At 40.7% G+C, this 14,081-nt stretch overlaps 1 protein-coding gene across 2 annotated transcripts in view; it reads right to left on the bottom strand.

Moving 5' to 3' along the window:
* Nucleotides 1-14,081, bottom strand: part of CEP162 (centrosomal protein 162) — a 256,920-nt gene that overhangs the window by 219,064 nt on the left and 23,775 nt on the right. For both annotated transcript variants that reach the window (XR_011312415.1, XM_069726421.1), the window contains exons 3-7: nt 13,932-14,081; nt 11,257-11,443; nt 10,525-10,586; nt 10,225-10,325; nt 3,560-3,599 (exon numbers count right to left, since the gene is read on the bottom strand). Coding sequence is in view for 1 of the 2 variants with exons in the window: in XM_069726421.1 (XP_069582522.1) it covers nt 3,560-3,599; nt 10,225-10,325; nt 10,525-10,586; nt 11,257-11,443; nt 13,932-14,081 (540 nt within the window). In the remaining variant the exon portion in view is untranslated. The remainder of the gene's footprint in view (nt 1-3,559; nt 3,600-10,224; nt 10,326-10,524; nt 10,587-11,256; nt 11,444-13,931) is intronic.

Raw genomic sequence — 14,081 nt, 5'->3', positions numbered from 1 at the left:
TATGCAAATAAAATGTTAAAAAAACAGACAATGTGATTTTCTGGATTTTTTGTTCTCAGTTTGTCTCCCATAGTTGAGGTCTACCTATGATGTAAATTACAGACGCCTCTCATCTTTTTAAGTGGTGGAACTTGCACTATTGCTGACTGACTAAATACTTTTTTGCCCCACTGTATCTGTGTGTCATCTCCTCCTGTATATAGTATATACCTGTAGGTAATCTGCTCCTGTATATAGTATATACCTGTGTGTCATCTCCTCCTGTATATAGTATATACCTGTATGTCATCTCCTCCTGTATATAGTATGTACCTGTATGTCATCTCCTCCTCTATATAGTATATACCTGTGTGTCATCTCTCCTGTATATAGTATATATCTGTGTGTCATCTCCCCTGTATATAGTATATACCTGTGTGATCTCCTGTGTTAGACCTCGTTCACACGTTATTTGCTCAGTATTTTTACCTCAGTATTTGTAAGATAAATTGGCAGCCTGATCCCCAGCCAACAGGAAGCCCTCCCCCCTGGCAGTATATATTAGCTCACACATACACATAATAGACAGGTCATGTGACTGACAGCTGCCGTATTTCCTATATGGTACATTTGTTGCTCTTGTAGTTTGTCTGCTTATTAATCAGATTTTTATTTTTGAAGGCTAATACCAGACTTGTGTGTGTTTTAGGGCGAGTTTCGTTTGTCAAGTTGTGTGTGTTGAGTTGTGTGTGGCAACATGCGTGTAGCAACTTTTTGTGTGTCGAGTTGCATGTGACAGGTTAGGGTAGCAAGTTGTGTGCAGCAAGTTTTGCGCATGGCGAGTTTTGCGCGTGGTGAGTTTTATGTCTGGTGCCTTTTGAGTACGTGCAAGTTTTGTGTGAGGCAACTTTTGCATGTGTTGCAAATTTTGTGCATGTGGCAATTTTTCCGCGTGTGCAAGTTTTGCGTGTGGCGAGTTTTCCATGAGGTGAGTTTTGCACTTGTGGCGCGTTCTGCGTGAGCCTAGTTTTTGCATGTGGCGAGTTTTGCGCGTGGTGAGTTTTGAGCGGCGACTTTTGTGTTTCTACTTTTATTTGGCGAGGTTGGTGTATGTGTGGTGAAATGTGTGGTGAGGGTGGTATATGTGTTCAAGCACGTGGTAGTGTGTGGCGCATTTTGTGTGTGTGTGTTCATATCCCCATGTGTGGTGAGTATCTCATGTCGGGGACTCACCTTAGCAACTGTACGGTATATACTCTTTGGCGCCATTGCTCTCATTCTTTAAGTCCCCCTTGTTCACATCTGGCAGCTGTCAATTTGCCTCCTACACTTTTCCTTTCACTTTTCCCCATTATGTAGATAGGGGCAAAATTGTTTGGTGAATTGGAAAACGCGGAGTTAAAATTTCACCTCACAACATAGCCTATGACGCTCTCAGGGTCCAGACGTGTGACTGTGCAAAATTTTGTTGCTGTAGCTGCGACGCTTCCAACACTTTTCCTTTCACTTTTTTCTCCATTATGTAGATAGGGGCAAAATTGTTTGGTGAATTGGAACGCGCGGGGTTAAAATTTCGCCTCACAACATAGCCTATGACGCTCCCGGGGTCCAGACGTGTGACTGTGCAAAATTTTGTGGCTGTAGCTGCGACGGTGCAGATGCCAATCCCGGACATACACACACACATACACACACATTCAGCTTTATATAGTAGATATATATATATATATATATATATATATATATATATATATATATATATATATATATATATATATATATATATATACACATACACACACACACACAGTGGATATAAAAAGTCTACACACGATGTCACAATTTCATCATGTAAAAAAATTATATCGAGAAGAATCCTTTCAGAACATATTCCTCCTTTAATGTCACCCATAATCTGTATAAATCAATTTAGAAACAAACTTAAACCCTTTTGAGAGGGGAGAATAACAAAAGTAAGATAAGTTTACATAAGTGTGAACACCCGCTTAGAAGAGGGGATGTGGTTGTGTTCAGAATTAGCCAGTAACATTTAAACTGTTATAAAATATTAGTCAGCACACCGCTGACATCATTTATAGTGATTCAGATAAACGCTATATAAATGTTAGCAGTTCTAGTTGGATTTTCCTGTAATTTCCTTAGTTGCATTTTACAGCAACAGTCATGCTCTGTAAACAGCTTACAACACAGCAAAGGGATCTCGTGGTTGACAGTTGTCAGTCAGAAGAGTATAAAAGATTAGCTTAAATTTGGCACAACAGTGAAATTACCTATAACTGGACTTCACTCAAAAATTGGTGAGAAAAGAAGATAATTGGACTGGGAGGCTGCTGAGAGGCCTAAAGCAACATTAAAGGACCAGCAAGAATTTGTGCAAAGTTCTGGTTGTGTACTTCATGTGACAATGACAACAATCTCCCGTATTCTTCAAATGTCTTGGGTTTTCCACATTGAACTCACGCCAATGCACTCAACGGCTATCATGGTGCAGAGCAAGATAGCAATGGAAGCTGGAAAGAAAGCATATCTTCTTCAGTGATGAGACCCGTATTTGTCTTGGATGCAATGATACCAGAGATTGGTTCATGTGGGAAATAAATTGAACCAATTATCTATCAAGATAACAAAGGGGAGTGAAATAACAACACTACCAAAAACAAACAAAAAAAACCTACCCATATGACATTACTCTTTATTAATTAAGTACGGATAACACCAACAGTGATAAAAAATTATTTAAAAACATCCCAAACCAAAAAAGGGATTGTTAGCCAGGGAATCTGGGCAGCGGCCCATACCGGCAAAAAGTATGAAAAAGAGAATAAAATAATAGACCTTCCCTATCCCTAGTAGGCCCCAAGGTCTGATGGCCTTCCTATCAGCGGAGGTTGGCACCCTAGTTTGCGATGTGGCGCCCCTGCTCCACGGCGGCTGTCCCTTCAGTCCCTAGGCAGTCCCTATTGTTTTTAAATAATTTTTAGCACTGCTGGTATTATCCATACTTAATAAAGAGTAATGTTATAGGGGTAGGTTTTTTTTGTTTTTGGTAGTGTCATGTGGGAAATAGAATGAAGAAGCTTCCAAGAGGGAATGTAAAAGTGTTCCAGAAGCAATTTTCCACTATGTTCTATGTTTCTGGGGCTAATGTGAGCTGGCCCAATGTGCTACCATGGCCTGTAGAGTCTCCAGAATTTTCTCCCATCAAGTACTTCTCTTTCACATGCGCAATGTTTCATGCGCACAAGAGAAGACATGGAGCCAAAAGGACATCAATAACACCCTCATTGAACATTTACAGCACGCAAGGCAAGATAACTCTTAGTGGAGATACACCCCCTCAACCAGTCAACATAATTTGCATATCCCAAAAATTGAATATTTATTTTTGAGATTAAAACAACTATTTTGGGGGTTATTATGGGCATTGTTGGGGTGACTGGGCGGGTGTGGGAGGTGAGAGAATGTCAGTCTATGCGATACGCATACGCGATATGCTTTTAAGACATATGATAGACTCAGACTTATAGACTTATTATCTTATTCATGGTTTTTGACTCACCTTTAGCAAGCATTCCATGGTTTTGTTCTTCATGATGGGTCTTAAAATAAAGAAAGATTTTCATTATATAGCAATATGAGATTTAGAAAGAATAATTTTATGGCTTTCACTTCTATAGTGTAGTACAGTAAATGCAGAGTACACAGTATGGAGAATGCAATAATGGAAATTCACATTTTTTACTACCTTAACCCCTTAGTGACAGAGCCAATTTGGTACTTAATGACCAGGCCAATTTTTGCAATTCTGACCACTGTCACTTTATGAGGTTATAACTCTGGAACGCTTCAACGGATCCCGCTGATTCTGAGATTGTTTTTTCGTGACATATTGTACTTCATGTTAGTGGTAACATTTCTTCGATATTACTTGCGATTATTTATGAAAAAAACGGAAATATGGCGAAAATTTTTAAAATTTTGCAATTTTCAAACTTTGTATTTTTATGCCCTTAAATCAGAGAGATATGTCACGAAAAATAGTTAATAGATAACATTTCCCACATGTCTACTTTACATCAGCACAATTTTGGAAACAAAATTTTTTTTGTTAGGGAGTTATAAGGGTTAAAAGTTGACCAGCAATTTCTCATTTTTACAACACCATTTTTTTTAGGGACCACATCACATTTGAAGTCATTTTGAGGGGTCTATATGATAGAAAATAATGAAGTGTGACACCATTCTAAAAACTACACCCCTCAAGGTTCTCAAAACCACATTCAAGAAGTTTATTAACCCTTTACGTGCTTCACAGGAACTGAAACAATGTGGAAGGAAAAAATGAACATTTAACTTTTTTTTGCAAACATCTTAATTCAGAACCATTTTTTTTATTTTCACAAGTGTAAAAGCAGAAATGTAACCATAAATTTTGTTATGCAATTTCTCCTGAATACGCCAATACCCCATATGTGAGGGTAAACCACTTTTTGGGCGCACCGCAGAACTTAGAAGTGAAGGAGTGCCGTTTGACGTTTTCAATGCAGAATTGGCTGGAATTGAGATCGGACGCCATGTCACGTTTAGAGAGCCCCTGATGTGCCTAAACAGTGGAAACTCCCCACAAGTGACACAATTTTGGTAACTAGACCCCTTAAGGAACTTATCTAGATGTGTGGTGAGAACTTTGAACCCCCAAGTGCTTCACAGAAGTTTATAACGTAGAGCCGTGAAAATAAAAAAATCGCTTTTGTTTACACAAAAATGATCTTTTCGCCCACAAATTCTTATTTTCACAAGGGTAACAGGAGAAATTAGACCACAAAAGTTGTGGTGCAATTTCTACGCTGATACCCAATATGTGGGGGTAAACCACTGTTAGGGCGCACCGCAGAGCTTGGAAGAGAAGGAGTGCCGTTTTACTTTTTCAATGTAGAATTGGCTGGAATTGAGATCGGACGCCATGTCGCGTTTGGAGAGCCCCTGATGTGCCTAAACAGTGGAAACCCCCCACAAGTGACACTATTTTGGAAACTAGACCCCCCATGGAACTTATCTAGATGTGTGGTGAGAACCTTGAATGCCCAAGTGCTTCACAGAAGTTTATAATGCAGAGCCGTGAAAATAAAAAATATTTTTTTTTTCCACAAAAAAGATTTTTTAGCCCCCAAGTTTTTATTTTCACAAGGGTAACAGGAGAAATTGGACTGCAATACTTGTTGTCCAATTTATCCCGAGTACGCTGATGCGCCATATCTGGGGGTAAACCACTGTTTGGGCGAACGGCAGAGCTCGGAAGGGAAGGAGCGCCTTTTTGGAATGCAGACTTTGATAGAATGGTCTGTGGGCATTATGTTGCGATTGCAGAGCCCCTGATGTACCTAAACTGTAGTAACCCCCCACAAGTGACCCCATTTTGGAAACTAGACCCCCCATGGAACTTATCTAGATGTGTGGTGAGAACTTTGAATGCCCAAGTGCTTCACAGAAGTTTAGAATGCAGAGTCGTGAAAATAAAAAATATTTTTTTTTTCACAAAAAAGATATCGTAGCGCCCAAGTTTTTATTTTCACAAGGGTAACAAGAGAAATTGGACCCCAGAAGTTGTTGTCCAATTTATCCCGAGTACGCTGATGCCCCATATGTGGGGGTAACCCACTGTTTGGGCGCACGGCAGAGCTCAGAAGGGAGGGAGCACCATTTGACTTTTTGAGCGCAAAATTGGCTGTCGTGTTTGGAGACCCCCTGATGTACCTAAACATTGGAAACCCCCCAATTCTAGCTCCAACCCTAACCCCAACACACCCCTAACCCTAATCCCAACCTGATCCATAATCCTAATCACTAACCCTAACCATAATCACAACCCTTACCCCAAAACAACCCTAATGTCAACCCTAACCATAACCCTAATCAAAACCCTAAATCCAACACACCCCTAATCCTAATCTCAACCCTAACCTCAAACCTAACCCTAATCCCAATACACCCCTAATCACAACCCTGACCTTAACCCTAATCCCAAACTTAACCCTAATCCCAAACCTAACCCTAATCCCAAGCGTAACCCTAATGCCAACCCTAACCCTAATACCAACCCTAATCCAAACCCTAACCCTAATCCCAGCTCTAACCCTAACTTTAGCCCCAACCCTAGCCCTAACTTTAGCCCCAACCCTAACCCTAGCCCTAAGGCTACTTTCACACTTGCGTCGTTTGGCATTCCGTCGCAATCCGTCGTTTTGGACAAGAAACGGATCCTGCAAATGTGCCCGCAGGATGCGTTTTTTGCCCATAGACTTGTATTGCTGACGGATCGTGACGGATGGCCACACGTCGCGTCCGTCGTGCACTGGATCAGTTGTGTTTTGGCGGACCGCCGGCACAAAAAAAGTTTAATGAAACGTTTTTTTGTACGTCACATCCGCCATTTCTGACCGCGCATGCGTGGCCGTAACTCCGCCCCCTCCTCCCCAGTACATAGATTGGGCAGCGGATGCGTTGAAAAACTACAGCTGCTGCCCACGTTGTGCACAATTTTCACAACGTGCGTCGGTATGTCGGGCCGACACATTGCGACGGCCCCGTACCGACGTAAGTGTGAAAGAAGCCTAACCATAAATTTAGCCCCAACCCTAACCCTAAATTTAGCCCCAACCCTAAATTTAGCCCCAACCCTAACCCTAAATTTAGCCCCAACCCTAGCCCTAACCCTAGCCCTAACCCTATCCCTACCCCTAATTTTAGCCCCAACTGCTGTTCTCCTGCCGGCCGGCAGATGGAGACAGATGGCGGGCGCACTGCGCATGCGCCCGCCATTTTCTTTCTGCCGGCGGCCAGGAGGAGCAGCAAGAGGATCCAGGGACACAGGTGAGTATTGTAGGGTCCCCGAATCCCCCTATTTCTCTGTCCTCTGATGTGCGATCACATCAGAGGACAGAGAATTACACTTTACTTTTTTTTTTTTTTTTTTTGCGGTCGCCGGTAAACAGTTAATTAACGGCGATCGCAACCGACCCCGATCATGCTCTTTGGGGTCTCGGCTACCCCCGGCAGCCGAGACTCCAAAGATTCTCGCGGGGCCGGCCGGCGGGCGCACTGCGCATGCACCCGCCATTTTGAAGATGGCGGCGCCCACCGGGAGACACGAGGAGCATCGGGGGAGATAGGTGAGTATTGGGGGGCTACCTGGGACCCCTTTTCTCTGTCCTCCGATGTGTGATCACATCGGAGGACAGAGAAATTAAAAAGAGATTGCGTTTTTTTTTTTTTTTTTTTTGCGATCGCCGGTAAACGGTTAATTACCGGCGATCGCAAATGCGGGGTGGGTTAAAAAAAACCCCGAATCATGTTCTCTGGGGTCTCGGCTACCCCCGGCAGCCGAGACCCCGGAGAAAATCCGACTCTGGGGGGCGCTATTCACTTTTTCCAGAGCGCCGTTAATTAACGGCGCTGTGGTTTAAGTACCCTTAGCGGCCGCCGTTAAAAGGCGTATCGGCGGTCGCTAAGGGGTTAAATAGAACCTGCCACGAGGTCAAATACTGTCAGTTTTAATTCTAATTTTGTTCAGTTTTTTTTTTCGTGCTAATTTCTGCTGTTAACTCTGATCTCACTGCATAGCTGTGTGATTATGAGAGCAAAGAGTCAGTCATTACTTGGTTCACAAAGCCCCATTTTATGTACAATAAGCTCTGGAGGCAGATTCTCATGTAGATCAGTGTCCGGCCCACAGCCTGGTCAGTTACATAAATGAGAAAACGGTAGATATCTCTGGAATAAGACATCAGATCACAAATATCAAGGTATCATTTTATTCAGCTTCCTATGACCTGTGTGCCCATATTGAAGTCATAGAAGGATTAATCCTAAAGACAGATTCCCTTTAAAGGTGCTTTTATATATCTTACGTTAACTATTGGCACCATATGATAATCAGGTGTTCAGTGCACCTTCATTAGACCATTGCCTCTTTTTTACTATATACAAAGCATTACTGAATCTAAGAGTATCATTTGACACAGATGCCTAAACAGGGATCCTTTTCCAATTAGACTAACCTAAAGTGTCCTTTTTTTACCTGACCAATTTTCCGGCCTCTTATATTCACCTATGGATTTATTCACATTGTACCCATAAAAAGAACATTTTATATAGTACATTTCTTTGTAATTTTTTATGATATGAATAAAGTCTTTATACTTTTTTAGCATATTATGACTCCCCCAGGAGAAGGCACTGCAGCCGAAACACGCGTTGGGGTGGTGGCACCACAGCTGCAAGTAAACCATGCTCTGAACGGGTCTTATTTAGGATTCCTTTACAATCTTTACTATTAGGTGTGCTGTTTTCTTTGAACTCCTTGAGATTTACTTACCAGCCTTTTACTAATCTGAATATTCAGTTACACCTTACCTACAATTGTCCCTTCTTCAAATATCTGTCTATCATATCTGCTCTGAGTATTAACTGTTTATAGCTGTGGTGCCTCTTGTTTTATAACCGATCTCTGTTATCACCCTGTATACACTATGTTCTATTTTTAACTTATTTTTTGCCATAATAAAAATTACTTTTTATCCTATCTAATTGGTTTTCCTTTATATGTTCTGGCTTATGTTTTTGCACTAAACCTGTACTTTACCCTCATTTTCTAAACAGGGTCACTTGACTATTTAGTTTGTAACTGTGATTTAAATCCCAGAAACAAAAAAAAAAGAGAAAAAATGATATGCACACTAATGGGATCAAACAATTAAATTTTATTTTACATAACACTTCAAAGAGGCAAAAAAGGACACACAATTAAAAACATTTAAAAAGCCAAATGGCCAAATGGACCAACTTTAATTGAGTTTAATTAAAATCCCCTTTTTAATGATTCCCATGATTTCTGTGTGAGTAGGATAGTCATGCAAGAGAATATCACTACGATAAAAGAGACTGGCCTCTCCAGCATTCAATTAACTCAGTGATAAAAAAAAATGGCCATCCGGAACTTGTTGACCCACATAAGATTTTGTTACAACCATTGCATATCAAGTTATGCCTAATGGAGAACTTTATAGAGGGAATGGATAAAAATACAAAAGCATTCAAGTATCTCATTAATACATTTCCAAAGTTGAGAGAAGCAAAGATAAAGGAAGGAGTCTTTATTGGACCTCAGATTTGTAAGCCTCTTCAAGATGAGTAGTCTGTTTGTTGCAGGGCAAGGAATATGGCCTTAAAAAACCCCATTCCTGTGTCCCCTAATGAGGCGATAGAGAAAACCCCCAAACATTGCTTTGCTCACTCCGACTCCAGTGTTGAGTCTCCACCGCTGCTCTCGGTGTCTATTATTGTTTACAGCTCTGATGTCACATTGACAACGCTGCAATCAATCAGTGCGCGGCTCTGAGCAGCGTTTAACATCTGCTCAGACAGAGCCTCCGAGCCCACTTATTGGCTGCGGTACTTTCAACATGAGGTCAACACTGCAGACAAAATAAACAGACAGAGCACACAGCTGGACCTGGGAAGGGCGAGTAAAGAGATTTTTTGTTATTAAAAAAACAACACAGTAGCAATTGAGAAGAGTTGTATGAAAATAAAAAAAAAAACCCTGAAAATGTTGCTAAAATATACTTTACATTTTGCGCCTTTAGTATTCTCTATGGACAACAAAACTGACAAGTGGAAGCAGCAAATTGGTTTTATGTCACAAGTATGTGGGCTGGATTGTAATCGTCACATTAAGGCCGGTTTCACATTTGCGTTTTGCTGATCTGCGGAGGGCTGCGGACCTCCTCCGTGAAGCCCCGCCCTCAGCCGCACCTCTGTCGCTAGCTCAGCCTACTTCTGCATGCGGCCTGCGTACCTATCTTTAACATTAGGTATGCAGGTCCTGCCGCTATATGTGGATGCTTCCAAATGCGTCGTTTTGACGATGCGGCGACCAGCGTAGAACGCAGCTCATAACAATTTTTTTTTCTCTGCATCGTCAAAATGATGCATGCGGAAGCATCCGCACACAGCCGCACGACCTGCGTACCTAATGTTAAAGATAGGTACGCAGGCTGCATGCCGAAGTAGGCGGAGCTAGCGGCGGAGGTGCGGCCGAGGGCAGGGCTTCACGAAGGAGGTCCGCAGCCCTCCGCAGATCAGTAAAACGCTAGTGTGAAACTAGCCTTGCACATTATGATGTATATCTATGTAGAACTGAAAAAATAAAAGCGATAATCTCACCTGATTTGGAGACTCCATAGGATTATCATTTTCTCCTTCCGATTTTCTGACCAAATGAGAGTTGGCTTCAAGTTCATCTTCAAAGTCTTCACTATAATTTACTGGTAGTTTGTAAAAAATAGATTATGTACTGTACTGTTGAGCGGTTATCAAATTTTTCTGTACGTGTTTTACAAAAAAGGATCTACACAGCTGCATATGCTGAGTGCGCATGTGTATGGTGTTTAGGCATGTCTACGAAGTTGGGCTAACTTCAGAAGGAAAAACGTGCCCATAACACCACATTACTACCGAATTTACCTGACAAATCTTTACTTTCATCTTTATGCTCGTCCTCATCTTCTGGAATACGATCATTATCACTACAAAAGAAAAGAAAATATAATACATAATATAAAACACTATTTTATAGTAATTTACACACATTGGGACAGGGCTAGCCTACAAGCATTTGCCACATGACATCCTCAGATCATTCACTTATTTAATTCTTTTACTGGGTCATCTAAGAGTAGTGAGCAACTAAAGAGTTACAGACGTAAAAAGAAATCTAAAAACACCTGTGAAATCAATAAACTGCTACCATTATAAATGCACTGCTAACAAAACAAATCATACAAAAAGAATGCTGTAGTGCTGGACTTCAGTCCCGTCAGTTCTTGGTTGATGACCATGTACAAATATGTGTGGATGGAATTTTAGTGGTTGTGCCATACATTTGTGATCGGTAGTAGCAGTACATGACATGCTGCATATAGAGAGGGGGCTATCAAGATCACTGTTTCCCAAACTCTCGTCATCACGGCCCCCAGCATGTCATGTTTTCAGGATTTCCCTACAAATGTATAAGCGGTGGCAGCATCATCTAGACATCCGGAATTCTCTCATCTGTGCAACCTTATGGAAATTCTGGAATCATAACCTGTTGGGAGGCGTGCGGACTGGAGTCTGGGAAACTCTGACCTAGATGGAACCTTTTTTACGCTTGCACTACACAACAGGATGAAAGTGGACAAGAAATAAAGACCTCACCGCATATAGGCTGTACGTTGTGTGGAATCAGTAGAATCCAGTTCCTTAATTAATTTAGAATAGTCAATGGTAGATGAAGCCCCTTTTTCAAGTCTTGCAAAAAATCTTTCCTTTTCCTCTTGTTCTTCCAAAGTATCAAGTCCTACTCCATGAAATTTCTGATTTGGTCCAGAAGCCACAATGGATTCTAAAATACACAATCTAAGTTATTTTAAATTTTCTTTTTTATGTTAGTCTCATTTTTAAAGAAATACATAGGGAAAGGTTTCTGTGAAAGTGTCTATTTTTGGAAAGGTAAATTCCATGTGCTTTATTTAGGCATAAATCCCTACGGGGAGAATAGATCAGTTTGCTAGGCGATTCTACCTAGTAAAAGACCAAACCGTAGCAATCAAAGCATAAAAAAACATTTCACTGTAGGTGCTATTGGAAAGGTGGCTTCCACAGTGTCCCTACCACGTTCACGACAACCAGAAAACAAATACGTTGACAAGTCAAATTTTTTTCTCACAGAACAAAAATGTACAACTTTAACATCTAAACCTGCATGAACAGCTAAAGTAAGCTTTCATCAGACATTGGGCTAAAAACATTGATACATGTCCTGATCAAAGAGCCTGATCATGGGCAAACAACGATCCTTTCAGGAGGACATTGTCATGGAAAGACAAACTTACTCCAGCATACTGTAAAGCTGAACTTCTTCAGCCTGATTATTTTATAGGGAATGTATCCTCAGAAAATGACCTATTGCTTAAGTCCTGACTACCGTGTTTCACGTACATGTTCTTTCCAGGATTTTTACGCATAGAGCATTTACCTGTTATAGTTTACGGGACTGTTCACATGACTGTGCTTTTTTGCAGACCATGTAACTGTGCAAAATTCAGGGTGACAAGTTCCTTTTTTTTTACCATCATCACAGATGAAAAGTATGAATACAAATCTACGAAAATCACAGACCGCAAATAGATGGCTTCAATGTACAGTCCGTGATTAACATTGCAAAGGATAGGAGAAGCTTTGTAAGTTATTTATTTATCCAAATGTGAAAAACACTGATGACTGACACTCTGATGGTAAAACAACAATATACTAACCAAACACTGACAACACTGGTATTGGGATTTTTTTTCTTTTGCATGCAAAGACATCTGAAGGCGGCCTAGAATATACGTTTTCATTTTGGCTTATCAAGATCTTTATGAAAAAAATAGTTATCTTTTAATTCTCATAGTGGCCATCGGGTTTTCTTTAGACTAATAAGTCCTGTCTTTTCGGGAAGATTTGACAGCAGTTTCCTTATACACAGCTGATGTGACAGCTCACCCTGCTCCTTCTCCCTTGCACACAATCACTAGATACAAATAGGGTCAGAGTCTGTGCATTGGTGCATTTCTTGAAACATGAAGTTTGCATCTAAAAAAAAGCGCCATTGGCCAAAGTAAAAACTCTCAAAATTTTTAATATTTATTGTTAATAGAGACAATATGGAACAAAAAAAACCAAACAATGCCAAATTAAAAGAAAAATACATTTAACAATAAATTTCATACAAACACTTGACTCAAATAATAGGTCATTTTCTAATGACACATTACAATACATGCTCACTAACAAATAGGCCCATCTGGTTGCTAAAATTAAATAATAAAACACACTCAAACTACTGAATCCCTGCAGCTTTTCCATATTAATACCGCTATCTCATGCGGATTTCCTGGCTATCCCCTTACAGTGGAGGGGTCTTATGAGACCACTGCAGTTATCATATACCATCTGATCTAGAAGAAGCAGTCCTGGCTCAGTAGACTAATATCCTTTGCTTGTTTGTTTTATCACTGCCACTCACCCATTTTTTGATAGTGGACAGACCTTTTAAGGCTGCCGTCACACTAGCAGTATTTGGTCAGTATTTTACATCAGTATTTCTCAGCCAAAACCAGGAGTGGGTGATAAATGCAGAAGTGGTGCATATGTTTCTATTATACTTTTCCTCTAATTGTTCCACTCCTGGTTTTGGCTTACAAATACTGATGTAAAATACTGACCAAATAATGCTAGTGTGACGGCAGCCTAATAAATCTCAGAGCAGAAATACAAAGCAGCAGTGATGAAATATGGAAACAAATAACTGATGTAGTCAAACAAAATGAAAAATCCAGTCCTGTCCGAAGTCATGGATATTTTACCCCAGTAACGTTTACTTGAAACTGCTATTCCATAGATGGCCTGTGATCCTCTGCTTCCATTACAGCAGAGCCCTAACATCCTGAGTAACTGCAGAGTCGGTAGATAAACATACTCTAACAGCAGCACAAAATAGGACAAAGACTACTCCGCTGCAGGATTCCAGCAGAACCCAGCTGTCCCAAACACCAGGGACGGAGAGAAAATACTCCATAAAAAAGGGGACTAGGCAGCTAGGGAGAGTTTAGGCGAGAGCCTGAGAAGACCCATCAGACACTTGACATCTAAGGAGCATATAGTATATGAATAAATTCTACCTTCTCAAGTATGACAGTAAACATCACTTATATAGCAAGATTAGAGGTACTGAGGGGGTTCCAATAGTTATGGCTAAAATTAATTTCCTATTCTGTGTCTATTCTACAACTGTTGTAAGTATGTTAAGAAACCTGCTAAATCCATAGGGGAACCTCCTGTGTACTCACCGTCAATCTCCAAACTGTCCTTTTCTATTGATGTTATCAGAGGATCAATGGATTTCTGCATCTCCTCAACATGCTCCTCTTCTTCTACTTCCTCAATGGGCTGTGATGTACTTTGAGACTTTAAAAAACTGCGGCTTGTCCTCCCAAGGT

Source organism: Ranitomeya imitator, chromosome 5, assembly GCF_032444005.1.
Source record: "Ranitomeya imitator isolate aRanImi1 chromosome 5, aRanImi1.pri, whole genome shotgun sequence".
NCBI lineage: Eukaryota > Metazoa > Chordata > Amphibia > Anura > Dendrobatidae > Ranitomeya > Ranitomeya imitator.
This window is presented reverse-complemented; position numbering and strand designations above follow the sequence as displayed.